The 19,556-nt window shown below is 46.8% G+C and overlaps 1 protein-coding gene across 7 annotated transcripts in view; it reads right to left on the reverse strand.

Annotated features, from left to right (window-relative positions):
- The window catches only part of EFCAB7 (EF-hand calcium binding domain 7), a 367,307-nt gene that overhangs the window by 215,640 nt on the left and 132,111 nt on the right, over positions 1-19,556 (reverse strand). For 5 of the 7 annotated variants that reach the window (XM_085602399.1, XM_085602395.1, XM_085602397.1 and 2 more), the window contains one exon: positions 16,819-17,030. In XM_085602399.1, the coding sequence (XP_085458525.1) occupies positions 16,819-17,005 (187 nt within the window). In that variant the 5' untranslated portion in view covers positions 17,006-17,030. The remainder of the gene's footprint in view (positions 1-16,818; positions 17,031-19,556) is intronic. The other 2 variants (XM_085602394.1, XM_085602398.1) reach the window with 1 other exon arrangement.

A 19,556-nucleotide genomic window follows, 5' to 3' on the forward strand; every position in this document is an offset into this window, starting at 1 on the left:
GAACATATATACCCTTTACAAGATGGTGCCCATGTTTTCGTTATATTTCTGATTCGTTGTGTATCCTTTTAGTTCACGTCATATTGCGGCTTGACCTGGGGCGGTGATGTCGACATTAGACGCGTCATGTGGAAGGACCATGTAGCCAATCATTGCCTTGTATTTATCTATATCTATTTTGGCGCCAAAATCCCGTTTGAATTTTGCTCACGGGTACGGGAGAAGGCAACAATAGCGGCATGGACGTCTGGTGAAGACGCGTCGGTAAAGCAGTAGGGCGGCAGAGCTTTCTTTTCAACCTCTGCGAGTTGATTCAACCCACGGATACCCTATCCTGTTTATTAAGCTTCGCATATCAGGTAGGTTCATTGAAGAAATAAGGAACCTTTGGTTATAAGTAAACTAGATTATGGATCTAAGTGGAAAGAACTGAGTCGGTAAAAATACGCCATATATCAGATTATTTTATACAACTATTCTGATTATGGTCATATTTTCAAACTTACGCGACTAGATTGGCCTATAAATAGATATGGAATACTATATATTTTAGGGATACCAACAGTACTTGGATGTCGATATTCCTTATGTCTTCCCAGATTTTTCCCGCTACACCGAGCACACATCCGCAGCGCTACGTTCCATCAGCTCAGATAAACTTGTTAAGTTTTTTATAACGGGTTGTCGGATATAAAGTAAGTATTTTAATAAAAATCTTTGCCTGACAATGGCGCTAATCTGTAATATAAATACCATAGGCAAACCATTTACTTTGAGACCTACTCGTTTCCCGTATTTAGATTGGTCCCGGGACACATTGGAGAATTAAGCCAGTGTCCATCTATCATCGCGCCTCTGGTCGTGAAAAATCGGGGAAATAATTTGCCCTTAAAGCCAGCCTGATATGAGGTTGTTCTTGATAAGGTACATGGCCGTTTTACAGCTTTTAGTACAATCTTTAGTCAACACATTGCTTTTTCAGTTAGACAGCACTATCCAGAATGTTTTTATAATAGTTTATTTTCGTTATGAATGACATTTAAAGATAAGCACTTACTATCTGGAGTTATAACATTTCAATGCTTTCCTGCGTATGAGTTACGCGGCAGTACTCACAACATTCTGTGGTATGACAACTTAATTGGAGCTGAAATATGTAAATTTGTAAATACTGTATATAATAGTAGACTTTTTCATGATTAATTTTGTCTTGTGCATCTTAGTAAATTAATATTCTTTGAATACACATGAATATTACAGGTTATTGGTTCTCTTTTTCTATTATGTGTTAGGAACTAAAACATCATGGCTACCTGATGAAGGCAGAATGCCGAAACGCACGTAGTATGATTAAGTTTAGCCATGTTCGAATAATTAAACCGAATTTATTGTGACCTTCTGACCAAATTGGATCAATTATTAGTTATTTTTTTCTGTTTTTTTCTCCCTTTGCTGATTATCAATTGCAAATGTATGGATACATGAAATTTAAAGAATCAAAAGAAGTGTAAATATATACACAATAGAGGTGATATGAATAATTGTATGAAAAGGATATGTATTCAAATAAGATGATGAGAAAAAATTACGGATAAACTGTATATATATGTATAAAAGTATAGATTTGTATTCTACCCCGGTTGGACCCGGAGCACGGGAAAGACCTCGGGGATGCCATATCACTGGGCGAGATTCGCGCAGAGATCAAACACATGGCCCGGCGAAAGACCCCAGGGGCGGATGGCCTGCCTGTCGAGTTTTATGCGGCGTACACCAAGTTGCTGGCTCCGCAGTTGCAAGCCCTTTACAGTGAGGCATGGCGAGTTGGGCGTTTACCCGCCTCCGCCCGGGAGGCGATTGTGGTACCCTTCCTGAAACCCTGAGGGGATGCTAGTGCCCACACGGCATACCGTCCGCTCTCCATGCTGACGGTGGACTACAAAATCTTGAGCAAAATATTGGCGTCGTGCCTGTTGACCCATATGACCGCCCTGATTCATCCAGATCAGGCGGACTTTATTCCCCGGCGTAACACGGCCACCTCAGTTCGACGTTTGCTGCGGGTGATGGAGGTGGACCGGGACGCATACCCAGAGGCCTACACGCTATCGGTTGACATAGAAAAGGCCTTTGACAGTGTAGAGTGGCCATATCTCTATAGAGTGTTGCAGGCATTTGGTCTGGGGGATGGCTTTGTACGCTGGACCACACTGCTCTATAACGATGCCACGGCCCGCGTGAGGACGGGGGCGACCATATCAGCCCCCTACCGAGTGCGGCGGGGGACGAGGCAGGGCTGCTCGCTATCCCCATTGTTGTTCCCCCTGGCCATTGAGCCATTGGCGGCGCATGCCCGACTGGGGCGCTCCTACGCTGGAGTACAATTGAGGGGGGAAGCCCACTATATATCCCTTTATGCGGATGATCTGCTAATGTGCTTAGCAGACGCAGCTGGCGCGCTACGCGGAGCAATCGCCTTATTGGAGGTCTTTGGTCGCCTGTCCGGGCTCAAGGTCACTTGGGGCAAGACATGCTTGTTCCCGTTGTTGCCGGGTGGACAAGCTCCCCAGTCGCTGGGAGAGATACGATGGGAGGGTAGCTGCCTGCGCTATTTGGGGGTTAATATCTATCACACCCAGCCTGATTTGCTGGAGGGGAATGTTGGCAGAGCCATTCGAGGCTTGCGCGGTAACATAGGTTTTTGGAGTACGCTCCCGCTTTCGTGCGCTGGGAGGGTAGCGCTACTGAAGATGGTGGTGTTACCACGCCTCTTATACTTTTTTCGCACCCTGCCCATATGGATACCAGCATCGTTTTTCGAGCGACTTCGAGCACTGTCTACGGGCTTTATTTAGGGCTCGGGGAGGCGGCGGCTGCTTTGACTACATTGCGGTGGCCGAGAGCGGAGGGGGGCCTGGCGGTCCCGGACTTTGAATGGTACTATCTGGCGGCACAACTCCAATGGCTCACACAGGCGGTGGCTAGGGAGTATAGAGGCCCGGAGGGCCCGCAGGGCAGGTTGATCCCGCGTCATGTGCTCGCCTTCATAGTCCTTCAGCAGCGGATGGACCTTGCCCACCTTACACTAGAGGAACGCACCCTTAGGTTGTGCTGGAACCGGTGCCAGAAGAGGGCCGCCATGACTCACCCTTATGCCCCGGAGATCCCCCTGGGTATGTGTACGGCGCTCCCGCACGGGGGCGATTGGTCGGGACTAGCCGCTTGGGAGGAGCTGGGCGTCCAAGTAGTGGGTGATTTATTCAGAGAAGGGGTGTTGTTGCCCTTCCAGGACTTGCAGGACTCTTATGGGCTTCCGCGGGGGGACTATTTACTTCACGCAGCCCTTGTAGCGGGCCTCCAGAGACATTGGAATATGGGACTCTCGGAGCCGCCGATCGCCGCGGGCTGCCAATATGTAGTGATGGCGGCAGGGACGTCCAAGGCCATTACCTGCCTGTACCGCAGACTGTCGACGGAATGCCTGCGACCCCTAGACGCGTTGAGGGATAAGTGGGAAGTGGACCTCGAGAAACCCATCCCCGAGTCGACATGGTCCACACTGGTGCGGCGGGCCTGGAAGGGAACGCGTAATGCCCGGTTTCAGCTGGTTCCGTTTTTTACGCTACACAGGGCTTATCTGACGCCGGTTAAGATATCGCAATATTTTGGGGGCGTTCACTCTCAGTGCCCGCGGTGTGGGGGAGATGGGGCTGATTTTCGTCATATGTTTTGGTCATGCGCGCAGTTGGGTGACTACTGGGAAGATGTTATAGATTGCCTGAATCAGGTGACAGACCGCTCTATTGCCCCGGAAATGGGGGCCTGCCTGCTGCTTTGGTTTCCCCACACCCGCCGAACGAAGGCTACCAGTAAGTTCTACGACTTGGGGTTGATCATGGCCAAGAGGGAACTGACTATGCATTGGAAATCACGGGCGGGGCCTAGCTTTTTGAGGTGGAGGACGGCGTTTGCGAGATGGGCAGGCGCAGAGGGCACACTCCAGTTGCAATTAGCCCTTCGGAGGGATGATGAAAAGGCACTAGCGACGGCCCGAGCATGGGAGGCGCTGGTGGTGGAACTTCAGGGGCTGATGTCTGATGCGGGGGGAGAAGGGAGCACCTCTGATCGACAGGAGGTAGTGGCGAGCGGGGAGTAGGAAGGGGGCCGTGGTGAGAACTGGACGCATAAAGTGTGGGTCGACATGGGGGAAAGCCCGAGTTGCCCAGGGAAGGTTGAGCACCCGTATACGATTCATAGTAATGAGGGGGGCGCGTCAGGAGGGGGGTAGGCAGAGGGGGGCACACTGACATGGGTTGCGGGAGGGAGAGGGAGGGGGGGCTCCACGCGGGAAGGGTGACTTTTCTCCTGCATACTCGGGGGCAATGCTGAATGTAAAAGTCTCCTTTGGAGGGAGGGGGCTGTTGGGAACTGTACTGAGTTGTTGGTACGAAAACAATAAAAAAATGTTTTAAAAAAAAAAAAAAAGTATAGATTTGTATTAATAAATGAAAATATATAAGTGTATTTTTTGGTCACTGTTGGTTATTTTGATTACTGAATGCACTTTTATTCTTTTGTTCATTTATTAGTCTACCATATTTATCATAGTTTCCTATATGTTTATTTGCAAATAGACCTTTCCCTCTGCTGCCATTGTGTTAAAGAGCCGGAGGAGATGGGGGATTACATCCGGGGCTAAGGTTTTGTAAAACTGTGCTGTGAAGCCATCTGGTCCTGGGGCTTTGTGTGGTTTGAGGGCTTTTATTGTGATGGCTATTTCCTCGTAAGTTATAGGGGCGGTAAGTCTGTCATTCCAGTCTGCTGAAACTTGAGGTAGGTGCAATGTTTGGAGATAAGCGAGTTGCTAATCCGTATTGTGTCGGTCTTTGGAGTATAGGATCTCATAAAAGGAGCTGAAAGATGGCCGCTTTGTCTTCATCTTTGTGTGTCATGACCCCATTATCCCTTCGTATACCCCCTATATATTCCCTTTCCCGTTTTTCCTTAAGATGTTGCTTACCAATCTTATTTCCCTGTGAGTATGATATTTGGCAGAGTTTAAGAAGAGTGTATTCGGCTCTATTATTGTAGATGGCTCTGAGTTTGCCTCGCAGCGCGGTAAGGTGTCGAAGAGTGGCTCTAGTGGGATTGGTTTTGTGTGCAGATTCAGCGGAGGCTAATTCCGCTTCTAGGGCCTCTCGCTCCTTGGATCATTGTTGTTCAGGGTAGAGTTGAGGGTGATGCATTTTCCCCGAAATACCGCCTTAAATGTGTCCCAGTTTGTATATACCGATGTGTCTTCGGGTCCGTTTAAGGTGAAAAATTCTGAAATCGATTCTCTCAGGGATGTACAATGTACCTTGTCCCGTGTGAGGGCCGCCAGGAAATACCACTTTGGAGTGGTAGAAGCAATGTCGCCCCATTTTAAATGGATCGCTAAAAGACTGTGGTCCAATATGGAAATGGGAAATAGCTTGGCCGAGTGAATGGCTCCCATTAAATTCTAACTGATAAAATGTAATCCAGTCTGGAATATGTACGGTGTACATGTGAGTAAAAGGTAAAATCCCTCGTCTGGGGGTTAAGAGCACGCCACGCATCTTTGATGCCTAAATCGGGTATTCTCTGTTTAGTGTCTGCGGAAAAGGAACACGTGTCTGCTCTGTGTGGGTGGGTGCTATCCAGATCTGGTTGACAGGTGAGGGTAAAATCGCCTAATAAAAGTATTGGACCCTCCGCAAAATCCTGAATTTTGCCTGCCAAGGAAAGCTGTTTGACCCGAGTTGGGGGCCTATGTTACTACAAATGTGCAAATTTTCCCTTTGAGTGAACCCTTTACCATAACGAAGCGTCCCTCTCTGTACGTTTGGACATCAAGCGGCTGGAATTTAGTAGAGGCGTGAAAGAGGAGCGCCACTCCTCTATGTTTAGTAAGGGCAGAGGATCTGTATATCAAGGGGTATTGCTTGTGACGAAAGTGTTTGTCCTCGGCCCTAGCAAGGTGTTTCTCCTGGATACCCACTATGTCTATGTGATGATCAATAAGGTATTTCCAGATCCTGTTACGCGTTGGAGGAGAGTTAAGGCCCTTCACATTCCACGAGCCAATGGTAACCGCCATTTAAGTAACGTGGGTCCCCCTCCTCCCCTCGGTTAAGCCCTGCGTTGTGTGACTGCACTGCATCGAAATTTGTGTAGATGAGGTATGGCCCCTGCAAGCATGTGGTGTAAGAGAGGATCAAAGTCTAATGACCCACCCTAAAGAAACAGTAAAAAACCACCACCAGCCCGTAAACCCACCCCTCTCCCTCAACCAAAAAGAAACTAAAGCAAACATTATCAACATTATCGTTTGTGATGTCGTTGAGAGGTTCCCGGCTGAGGGTTGTTGGACCCCCATGGGAAAGGTGGGGGGACGGCGCGACCGAGGTCCCCATCCGCGCCCAACCCTGGCATCTCTGGACGCTGTGGTGGCCAACAGTACTGAGGTAAGTCTGTGAAGATCAGGGCCCAAGCGTTCGTCAGTATTGAGGATGGGGTACGGCAGGGCTATATTCGGTGCTTGGTTAGGTTCCCAGCACGGCGTTGCACTGTAGGACTTCACCTGGACGGAGGGGCAGTACAGTACAGTGTTTCGGAGGAAATCAGCTATCTAGGCAATGGGAGGAAGTCAACTCCCGTGGTGTCTGTGCGACTCTTTATCAGCCTCCAGCATCAACAGGGTCTAGTAGGATCGCTGTTCATCACCAAAGTCCTCTATGGGAGACCAGCAATAAAGATGTGGGGCCCCTAAAGACTTCATCTACAATGTCTCCGAGAGCCAGTGAGCCATGGGGGGGCCATTCCCTGCCGATTCGTGCAATTTACTGCGAGAGGTGTCGGGAGGGTCGGAGGGGAGGCCCAGGAGATCCAGCCCCTCCTGCAAAGCCGAAATGTGATGTTGTTTGTTGTGATACTCAAAGGATAGGCCGAACGGATACGTCCATTGATATCGAATGTTATCATCCCGCAGTTTCGACGTGATGGGCCTGAATTGTTGTCTCCTAGCGAGCGTTTTTGGGGCTGGATCTTCAAAGAAGGGGCATTGGTGACCCTGAAAGGAGACTGACCCCTTCCTCCTGGTGGCCTGCAGTACGGATGTATGACGTAACAACGCGAGTCATTACAACGCGTGCAGTTACATCGCATTTGTTACAACGACTGCGATATTACTATGCTATGCCATTACAACGCAAGTCTTTACATCGACTTAGCGTAATTTACTATTCCAACTCCAGTCCACTTAACAGTAGGGAAGGTGTTGGGATAGTAAACTACACTATTTGTAATGTTAGCACGCCATCTAGCGCAAGTCGATGTAAAGACTTGCGTTGTAATGGCATCGCGTGGTTACATTGCGTTCGTTGTAACGACCGCGATGTAACAGCATCGCGGTGTACTGAATGCGATGTAAACGATGTTTCCCCCTGCAGTACTACCTCTTTTGCTTTGTAAGAGTGGAATTTGGCTAGCACATCTCGTGGTCGTCTCTTGTCTCCAGTCGCCAAACTCCCGACCCTGTGGACCCTGTCCAATTTTATCTTAAGCGTCTGCGGGCTGAGGATGTCTGCAAACAGCCCCTCCAAAAAGTCCTCGAGGTCTTTTCCCTCCGCCCCCTCCTCAAAGTCTCGAATGCGGAGGTTCTCCCTCCGTGCCCTGTTCTCAAGATCCTCAGCCTTTAGTTGTGTCTGGTGCAGTTGGTCCCGGAGTATATTGATGTCTTCCCGTAGGCTGGTGGTGTGCTTGTCCAAATCCAGGGCTTGTGCCTCCAGGTCTACAACTCTCAGGCCAACCGAGTCTACATCCTGTTGAAGGGAGGTGAGCCGCCCAGTGAGATCAGACCTCAGTTGATCGATCGAGGTCTGAAGATCTTGGCCCAGTTCATCTCGGAGCTCCTTCTTGAATTCCCGCAGTGTAGCCAGGAGGTCATCCCTTGTGAGAGCCATGACGTCTGTCCTCTCAGCTTGTTCAGTGGCCTGGCGTCTGTCCGACGGTGTAAAAAACATTAGAGACCTTATTCGTTGCCTTACTCGTCCCCTTCTTTGGAGGCATAGAGGCAGGTCCGGCCGGACCTCTGATTCCGCTGCAGGAAGAAGGAGTAGTTGCAGCGTTTGGTGGCGTAGATGACCCTTGCAGCAGGGGGATGTGTGTAGCAGGCCCAAAGTCTGGTCAGTGCTGGGTCGCAAAATGTGTCCCCCAGCGGTGGTCACTATGGCTTGCAAGGTAGGATCTTGGCGCGGCCGTCGTAGGTACACCGGGTCACAGAGGAATATCTAGGGACGCAATTAACCGGAGTGGGTTCAGCGGAACGGCTCAGGCCATCCAGGCAGATCGGGGACAGCGAGGAGGGGGAGATAACTCGGAACTCCGGTAGGTTGAGTCACACTGGGGGTGACATGGGAAGGAGCAGTAAGGCCTCCAGTTGGAAAGCGGGAGCACAGGAGCCAGCGCAGCAGCACTCACCGGATGAGCCGTGGTCGGTGTAGTTGCCGGATCTGTTGAATTCCTAGGGGAGCCGGTGGGGCCCTGCATGGCGGGAGGCCTCAAGGGTGACAGACAGTCCAGAGGGGCAGGTCAGGCATAAGTAGCATGTCAAAGCATCAATTTTGCCACTCGGAGCCTTGGTTCGTGCCTGGTGAGAGACCAGTTGGAGGCTGAAGAGCACCCTCGGGAAGAGTCACAGCCCGGCCACCTTCTTAGGATCAGGCAGGATGCAAGGACCAGTCATCCTGCAGACCACCACCGGCCCAGGTAGTAGGCCAAAGGCCAGCGGTGTTTCCTCGATGGATTGCGGAGTACCACTCACGTCGGGATCGTCACCTGTTGCCGCATGGATCCCTGGCAAGCTACATGCGTGGTACGGACCAAATCGGAGCCGGCCTCCACGCCGCTTCTACTTCGCCCCCTCCACCTGTACGGGGCAGCCGTCGCTGGTGCGGTATGAATCCGCCGCCCTTGGTCGCAGCGTTCGCCACTTGTGAACCCGGCTGGATTTGTTGTCACCACTCTAGAGGAGCGGTGTTGCCGCTACGATGAGGGTGGGCACTGCCATTGTGCGTGATTCGGGGCCCGCCTAGTCCTGCAGCGTTCTCAGTGGACCCACAGCGGTCCCGGGAGCTTACTACATACCCACGGTCGTCAGCTTACTGGTGAGGGAAACAGCCTTTACCACGAAGCATTTTCTACGCATTACGTTTACAACGATACACTTACCTCGTAAACGTCTTCACAACGCGTAATGCTTCAACGACCATCTTCACCACGCAAGCAACGTCATCACGGAACAACGTCATCAAAATCCGAAAAAAAGCATCAGTCCGTTTTCAGTGTCGGCGGAGACCTGCGGAAAAAGGAAAAAAAAAAAAGAAGAAAGGGGGCTTGGGGGGGGTCTCCTCCCAAAAAAGAAAAAGCGGATTAAAGGTAAAATCGAGGTAACGGCAAAGCGTGGAAAACACATTCCGTTGTAACGCATGCGTGGTAAAGGCATGCGTTGCAACGGAATGCGTAGTAACGACATATATTCACTGGTGAGGCCCGTTTCAGCCCTGTTGGTGGGATTTGGCCGCGGAAATCAGCCCAGATTAGAAGCGCGGACTCGGAGCCGAGACGAGCTACGTCCGTCCGGCCATCTTACACGGCCATGCCCCTGTTCCCGTTTTTAAAGGCTTTAGCGAGTTGGACGGTATCAATGTAGGCAATATTAAAGACTTCATGGCACTCGAATTCGTTAATCGAAACATAGCTGCACTCTATAGAGAGAACAGCTTTGGATGGTTTAAACCGTTAACTCTCATACTTCAGGAATCTGGGCTCCCTAATAACTAGCTAGTTTTTCAAGCGTATCTATCCAGTTTCTCAGTAACAGGATTGTGCATTTGAGCGCTTAACTGCATCTACCGCTTGTAAAAGCTTCGTACAGTGTGCATAAGGACGGGTGGCAACAAAATAGTTTTATGTGCCGCTTGTAACATAGTAGTACGTCATGGAGAGTTTAGCTTCAGGGTTAACATCAGCTGCTCTTCATTTGGACAACTCCGTACGGGTGTCCGTATATCAAGCTATTTGGTGTTACACCCTAGGAAGTAACAATTTTTGTGCTATTCGGAATGGTGACAATCTCTTGTTTTCCTTTCTGTTCTTTTTTAGCTGGCAAGTTTGTTCAACAAGCATACATATACATGTGAATCACATGCTAGTTATGGTACTTTACTGAAATAAGGGGCTAGTCACAGCCATGTTTATCTTGGATTGAAGAATAGCTAAGTTAAAAGTTTTTGAGCAGGGTAAGCTACTCTACTTTATCTACATTACGAGCTATGACTTTTCTCCTTATGCACCTGACAATTTAGCTTTTTCATTTCCTAGACTTTTGCTTACAAGAATTGGTGTGAGCACTCAAATATTTGACGATCTACCTGTTGCTTAGACGGCTATTAATACACTACATGTGGGCTGATTGATCAGTCGTAGGCATTTTAGTTTTACCTTATCCTATTTGGCATGCATGTACCTACCACTCTTTGGGCTACATAGTCTATCCTTCTTTATGCACATTTCTTATATCAAACCACACCGAGCTTGCATGGTTTCTCTCAATGATGGTGCAGGCTATTCTGAGCACCTTTACTTCCCTATAACAACTCAGTTCTTTCTACCTGTGCACAAATCACATTGGGAGACAATCGGTATTATTGTGACAAGATGCAACAATTTGGATACTGAACTCACGGGTCCGTTTTGAAGTAATAAATGTATTTATATGATAAACTGTCTTCTGCCGCACCCCATCCCCTATTAAAACAAATGTCACTTTTGATTATCCCACAGATAACCCCAGGCTTCTTTGGGTTTGAGATTCCCTTTTCTTTTATCCTGGTCCTGAAGAAGGTGGCTTGTCCACTGAAACGCGCGTAGACCAAGACTCAGTTTTACCTTTGAGAAGTGCTCCCTTGAGAGCCAGCTCCAACAGAAGTTGCTTCAGCAATCTTTGTTCTCTCTAGATTATTCTCTGGACCCCTCACAGGGTTGAATCTCTTGTGGTTTTTATTAGGATGACTGTAGAATGAATGAATTAGTTTGTGTGGTGAGAATGAATTGTTGTTGGTTGCTGTGGGGTAAATAATTTCTGTGTTTATAGTAACTAACAGTTTGCTAGTAATTTTGCTGGCGTTATTTTTTTAATATATAATGAACTATATGTATATATGTATGTATCTTTCAACTAGAAGTATATAAAAATATAAAACGATAAAAATGTCTTTTTCAAACATTCAAAGAAAATAAAATTATGAATAAAATGTACGTTGTCTGATTTGGATGCGTTAGTGATCAATGGTGGGGTTGATGGCAGGATAGAACCTGAACAGGTCGCATATAAAGCAATATAGGTTAGAATAGAGGTTTGCATTTGCACTGGAATCAAGCTATCCTGGCTGACGAGGGCTGAAAGCCCGAAACCGGTCCTAGGATGCTTGTTTCCGGTCCAGGGAGGACCTGGCTTGGCAGTTCGGGCTGGACTGTTCCCATGAGGCACAGGGTCAAGGCTGATTTGCATATGGCCAGGGTTAAACTGGGGTGGCATGGTGAGCAAAAGAATGATGGATTTAACCCAGATCTCTTGACTGCGGGTGAATGTTTTGATTTGTTCAGCATTCCGTCCATCAATTGTGTGTCTTTTGCTGATATAGATCTTGGCAGATGGGTTACTCAGTCACAACAGTGATGGATATCCCGTCCGCTGAAATATAAATCCCGTTGGATATAATGCAATTTATATTTCGGCGGACGGCACATAGTCATCCATCTCGTACCTACTTCAGGTGCGTGCACTCTGCTGACGATTGCCCTTAGCAGTCCATTACAACTATCAGACATTCAGTGATGGTAAAAGAAGATGTCGCCATTACAGCAGACTCCCTGAAAGCCAACATGTAACAAACTCACATGCTAAAATAGAGACAGAGCGCCCTCCCCGGATGTACGAGAACTACACTGTGGAAACTTATGACAAAAGTGTGACCCAAATGGCACAGAAATCACCAAAATTGGACTTTGCCATGGCCGACTGTAATTCGTGCGGGGTTAATGACCGTTAAATGCTCTTGAAGATACAGATTAAACACTTTTTTATAGCTGTCAGTTTAACAGACCAAACCTGCCATAGGACATGCAGGTACTGTTACAAAACCCCACCAATCCCCCTATTCATATAAACCAAGCCATTCAATGCCGAAGAGGGCTTGCACCTAATGTATAAAATGATCTGACACATAGGGCTGACACGCAGGAGGACATTGATGTAGTTCATCCCAGAGGATTCTGACCTCAACTGGGCATTACTCATATAGGGGATGATTGTAATAGAGAACATCCAGGTGGAACTCAGTCTTTGTGGCGTCCTGTCTTTCTCCATACCAGTCCCACATGATTCACAGTGCAGAGGGTCTGTACACAGCACAGAAGGTGTATTAAAAATTGTTTGCAATCCCCATGAATTCAATATGGGTCCAGCAGAACATGCTAAAGCTTCCAGCTAATCATAACCGGGGCATGCCCTAGCTTTTGCTTATCCTTTCCTCAATCACACAGGTAAGCACAATAACAGCATCATTTTTCTCACACACTTACATACGTTTCCAACCGGACCCACAGCAAGTACAAACCCCTAACAAGCAAGCACTCCTCCACATTGTAGCATGCTTCCCATTCTCTAATAGCGTATGAATCCCTGGAGAGACCTAGGAAGATTTACAGTCTACTCTTCCCAAAATGCCTACTAATTGGAAAGAAATGTGTGGCAGGCTACAATGAAGAGGCCACTCTCACACACATTGAGCATCCAATTTGTTTTAATAACTACTTCACAAAGTTTTCTGTGAAGAAATTATTAAACATTATTTCAGTGTAAATCCTCTATGACAATTTATTGGCCAGCAAATGTATCAACAACAAAATGTAGATAGTTTGTGTTGTCATGAAGTGGCAGTAGTTTGTAGATACATTAATCGTAATTTCTTTATGGCACAGTCAGGTGGGGCCATAAAAAATCTTTAACGGGTACAGATGGTTTCCTATTTTGGGTGTGAAATAGGAATATATATTATGTAGATTACTCCCAACTCTTTTCACTATAAAACATGGAGAAAAGGAAGGATCGTCATAACTGTGCAGCATTTGTTAAACAAGCATTTACAATGCAATGGTCTCGGCATTGTTAAAGTGAGAGCTATTGGCATTGCTCATGACATTATTTTTGTTTATGTTTTTGTTGTTGAAACATTTAAAAGAAACTGCATTGTTATTTATAATGTCAATAGCTTAATCACTCTCAAATGCGAGACCTATTGCATTTGCGCCCACACACAGAGCCACACACACAAACCCACCCACACACAGCCACACACACAAACCCACCCACACACAGAGCCACACACACAGAGCCACACACACACAGAGCCACACACACACACAGAGCCACACACACACACACACACAGAGAGAGCCACACACACACACAGAGAGTGCCACACATACACACAGAGAGAGCCACACACACACACAGAGAGCCACACACACACACACACACACACACACACACACACACACACACACACACACACACACACAGCCACACACACACACATAGATCTAGACACATACACATTGATCTTGGGAGCCAAAGCAGAAGTGGCACCCACTTCACCTCCTGTTCAAATGTTAACTGGTCTCTTTGTTGCTTATGGCTGTACTTGCGTGTTAAACTGGTACTAATGGTGTAAAACCTTCGTTCATGCAGTATTAATATGTAAAAATGACAAACTAATTGAGCAATACCATCACAACATGCACCACATTATGATGCATAATGTGCCTTGCTGTGCCCCATAATTTAGTCAATCCTGCAACATAATTGGCTCCTTTCCTGTTGCATAATTCAAATGGCTTTTATTTATGCTTTGGTTTTTTAAACTTTAATAAAACGCATTGTCATTTACAATGTTAATAGCTCAAATTCTGGTAAAAGCGAGACCTATTGCATTGCAAATGCTTGTTAGAACTGCCGGTAGGACCCGGCCCACTTAAATAGTATTCCCTGTTTTGTTTCCTGTCCTTCGATTGGGACATTTCTCATGGTTGAGGACGAGGGGCGTAGAGGTAATGAGTTGCTCTCTCCTTCATCAGTCCTGTGGGATGCTCGTTCCTCTGTCGCTACTCTTGCTGGTACCATAGGTGTATATCACCTTGGCTGTTTATAACCAGAGCACTGACAAAATCAATAGGTGTTGCTTAAAAGCGTGAAAATGGATCTGCCGATGCTATTGTTAAAAAAAGCTAACGACAGAATGTGTTCTAAAAAGCTGTATAGAAACACCAGTGACTTAATCCTATGCTCGTCTCACACGAAGAGTTCATAAAAATGGATTATAACTTGTATCTACTACAAAATATTATTTTAAATAAAAAACACTGAAAATACGCCACTATTCGGAGTAGTTTAGCATAGTTGCGTCTCACCCTCATCCCCTAGGATTTTATTTGGGCTCCGCTCCTGACGATAAACTGTAAACATACTCTGGGTAGTAACTCATTTCCTCTGCTGGCGGGCAAGATACCAAACATTTTTCTCCCGTAAACCGCCTACACTGGGGATTAGTACTAGTATTTCAAAATCAATAGGGCACACGCACACAAAGCGGACCATGAACTAGAGGGCGTTTTGGTTGACAGTGGTTGAGTGAGCAGGTCCCGAACCTTTGGAAGTGAACACCTGGGAGCCGCATGTGTCACTGCGTGGTTAATCGCTACGGGGCGTGAGTGGCGTTACATAGCTAACTCGGCTCGTGCCAGTAACAACAGTGGTGTTTCTAAATCCCGCTGATCCCTACTAAATAAAAGTATCTTATAGGATATCGCTCCCTTTCATTACGCTGGGAAGGTGCAGTTACCATGCTTCGGAGGTAGCCGAGTTTCTCCTTCCCCCCTTCGTCCTGCGTCTCCAGCTGGGGAGATCAGCAGCAGAGATCTCGGTCAGAGAATCGGACGACACTGCGGAAGTAAGCACGGGCCCTTCTTGCAGCAGCCATGACTGTCCCTCTGACCGATGGCCCGCGGAGGAGGAGTGTACTTCTCTACATGCACCGAATAACAGTGACGGACGCAGGCAGTGACACTAAAAAGGGACTAAGATAGCTCTCGCCAGTGTAGTGTAAACCTGTCCGCCATGATGTGGCGGTACTGGTGCAACAGTGGTGTTTCTAAATCCCGCTGATCCCTACTAAATAAAAGTATCTTATAGGATATCGCTCCCTTTCATTACGCTGGGAAGGTGCAGTTACCATGCTTCGGAGGTAGCCGAGTTTCTCCTTCCCCCCTTCGTCCTGCGTCTCCAGCTGGGGAGATCAGCAGCAGAGATCTCGGTCAGAGAATCGGACGACACTGCGGAAGTAAGCACGGGCCCTTCTTGCAGCAGCCATGACTGTCCCTCTGACCGATGGCCCGCGGAGGAGGAGTGTACTTCTCTACATGCACCGAATAACAGTGACGGACGCAGGCAGTGACACTAAAAAGGGACTAAGATAGCTCTTGACAGTGTAGTGTAAACCTGTCCGCCATGATGTGGCGGTACTGGTGCTTGTCTTAAGTGACCGTAAAAAAACGCTTATGAAATTAGTTACGTTGGAGTTTTTAAAGTACGTCATCGCAAAAGAATTAGCGTAAATAGGTAAAAATATTTGGAGGTTTATTTACAAGCCCTTTGCGCAGCTGGTGAGTCACTTAATCCCATGTTAAAAGTGACGCACTGGTGACGCAAGGGGCTTGTATATATGCCCCTAAATTGATGGGTTGATCCTCCATAAATTAAACTGCGACTATTTAGTTTTGCGAAAATGAGTTGTTTAGTTGATGCGGCGCTCTTCAAAAGCACCAAAATCCAGATTCCAAAATTGCTACAGTGTTTATGCAAAAAAGAGACTAGGTTTAGTGGCCTATATGATTCGTGACATGAAATACGATAATGAATACTTCTAAATACTTCGGAAAATTCCGCTTACCAAATGTGACACTGTCACGCCTGTTTTACAAACATTCCTTTGCCCGTGAAGTTTCACATTTAAACATCATCGGTACGGGCTAGGAATTCACATGGCCTATATGATTCGTGACATGAAATACGATAATGAAGACTTCTAAATACTTCGGAAAATTCCGCTTACCAAATGTGACACTGTCACGCCTGTTTTACAAACATTCCTTTGCCCGTGAAGTTTCACATTTAAACATCATCGGTACGGGCTAGGAATTCACACCATGCAAAGTGGTAATGTTTACAACAAGGCGTCCGTCAATGGGTGGCACCGAGGATCAGAGGCCCACCGCCTTTCTCCGAGGCAGAGCAGAAATGCCTCGGAGAAAGGCAGCGTCCTTTTCGGATTCGGGGGCGTGTTTTGCTGTTGTCTCCTCCCTGAGACTTCTCGCAAAAAACACGCCCCCCGATCCGAAAAGGACGGGGCCTAATCGGAGTGACTGACCTCTTCTCCAGTGGCGAGGCCAGCCAATGGAGAACAGGGGAGAAGAGGGGCGGGTTCAAGCCCCTCTTCTCCAAGTCATTAAATCTCGGAGCGAGACTGCGCAAGCGCAGCCTTCGCAGCCGAGACCTAAAAACAACTAAATTGAGAAACGGCAATAAAATGATTTCCATTAGCAAAGCAAAGGGATAATTTCCTTGCAACAGCACAGTTTTTTGCACAAAAAGGGTTACAATGAAATCTGTGCACAAACCTAAGCACAGCTGCTCTTTGGTGTTGATGCTGTCGAGGCTGCTTTTAAACACTGTCAGGTAGGATGCTCTGCAGGTCGCATAGAGGTTCTCTTCCTCGCTGGACGGGGACTTCTCTGCTTCTGGACTTTGAGAACGTGTAAGCCTTTTACTGGAGAGGGATGTGCTACTGCCATGGAAGCTGGCCATCCTGTTAAGTACACGCACAATTAACCTGGTTCCAATTCAAAACAAAACAAAATCATATCTTACTTCATTGCGGCTAAAGCTTTTCAAGCACATTTTGTTACTCAGAATGCCCTGCAACTATCAAATTAGGAGTCAAAAATGCAATTTTTCCCCATTAATTGACAGAAATCTCTTTCAGTTGCAGCCAATGGAAAAAGCCTTACCATCCTGAATTCCCAGATGTGCCCTGAGAAAGGAAGTACCCCTTGTGTGGGTCGGTATAATACATGCAATAAGAGTGGAACAAATGGTAGGATCACATTGACACTAAGTTGACTTCACATAGTCCAAGTTTGACTGGTACCTGTCCATTACCATGGGCCTGCCAAGACATGCTGGATCCCCTTTTTAGGTCTCGCCTGACCCAGCGCATGCGGTGGTCTGGCGAGACTTATTGAGAGGGCTCCAAAAAGTGCTACCAGGCCAGCCTGGAGCTACAGTGCATGTGCGTGGGCGCGCGCGCCGCGCTTTACCGCGATTACTTTCACTTTAGCGGCCGCTTTGATGTTTGATCGTGATCGCGATCACTTTTACTTTCCACGCACAGCCGCTTTGCATAGCCAATAGGTCTCGCTTTTGGGACCTTAGAAGTATTTAGTTATGCATCTGTTGCATGGCTGAACACTTATAAGGTCCCAAAGGCGAGACCTATTGGCTATGCCAATGCTTGTTATCTGTATTAGTCTGGAGTAGCTGAATGGTAGGACTTTAGTCGATTCACGCAAATGTGAGGAAAACATGCTATTTTAGAGAAAGTTTCATGTATGCAAGGCATTCTGCAGAACAACATTAGTAGCATCCACATAGGCGACACATCCTGGACTCTTTTGAGATTCTAGTTTTCAAAAATGGATGAAGATGGTAGGGTTCGTTGGGTGGTGTCCGGCCTGGGGCCTAAATACTGCACCTACCAACATCCCCAGTAACATTAAAATTCCAAGTAAAAGTCTTGTTGTCTTCACGTTGCATTTTGGGCCCTTTCCCTATACTGGTGATAGGCCCACCCACACAAGCGGAGCACTGTTTCTATTGGGAGAGGAGTGCAAACACAGAATAACAGGACACACGTAACTATCTATTGCATTTCTCTCCATTTTTGGCTTCTCAATGCAAGTCATTTAGCAAGAAAAAACACATTTTGAAGAACACTCACTGAAGCACAATAATAGAGGTAAGCCCAAATTCAGAATTATACAAAAAAACACTAACCCTAAAGTCAGATTCTTGGGCATATTAAAAAAAAATGCAAAGCTTTCTTTGACATCCATTTTTCTTTCAATATATTTTATTTTATGAATTGTTATCAGTATAATCTTCAGGTTGGTTGATGGCACTGGGTATCACGTATTTATGCACAATCAAAAGTACTATGTATACCTGCAACTAGAATGGACGTAATGGTACACTACTTTTCATGAAAACGTTTCCACCTATTTCTATTTTTTCCTGCCTATTAGGCTTGGAATTCAGCAATTAGTTTCTTAGGGATCTACAAAGATTACAATTTGCTGAACTCAGAATTCTGTCTACTTTTCAGACATGTGCCGCTTACTAGGTTCACGCTGTTGCACACTTCTTTCCCACACAAACTGCAATTAGATAGAAACTGCAAAGACAAGAAATACTCACTACCACTTAGAAATTGCAACAACTGTGGTGAAAAAAGTCACTGTAAATGTCTTAGTGCACATGCGTACCATTCTACAGTCCTGACGAACGCAATTTTGACCCACTTGGACACTTAGCATGAATGGCTGACACATGTTGACCATGATAAGGGGTACATGAGACCAATGACATCTCAAAAGTATCCTAACACTGATTTTAAAACTTGCCTACAGTCACCAAGATTAAAATACCTTTTGGATAGGTGACCCTGAGTCAATTTTAAGTCAGTTGCACCTTTATTTCACTTTCAATCTAAAAACAACCAGCTCCACAGTAATCAGGCGTTGAAGCACAACTTGGAGGCAATTGGCTTCCAGGGTGGGAACCCAATGATGAAGCACGACACCAACTAGGTTGGTAAGTGATGGTTCTTTTTACAACCCTGCAGGTTTCCCCCTGCATTGCTGTAAGTGAGAGACTCTAAAGGATTCTTGGTTAGGTAAATAAGGTACTCACTCTTGTTGTTTGATATATATATAGTCAAGCGAAGACAGGTGAGTGTTCTTTCTCTCTCTCTTTTTCCTGTTTGTGATTTAATACAAACCAGCCAAATAGCAAGCAAAAATAATGAAATTCAATTACTGTTTCAACTGATTGAGTTTCTGCTCTTAATCAGCTGGAGCGTGTAACAAACGAGTTACTTACCTTCGGTAATGATGTATCTGGTAGAGACATAGTCTAGCCGCAGATTCCTTAAGTTAGAAAATCCCCAGGCGTCAGACTGGATCTGGAAAATTTTCTGCAGCTGCACCCTGAGCGCCGGGGGGTGGCGCCGCCCGGCTCCGCCCTGACGTCGTCCACGGACATGACGTCAGCGGAGCCATATATGCCCCTCCCGGTGCGC

The sequence above is a fragment of the Triturus cristatus genome, chromosome 4_2 (assembly GCF_964204655.1).
Source record: "Triturus cristatus chromosome 4_2, aTriCri1.1, whole genome shotgun sequence".
NCBI lineage: Eukaryota > Metazoa > Chordata > Amphibia > Caudata > Salamandridae > Triturus > Triturus cristatus.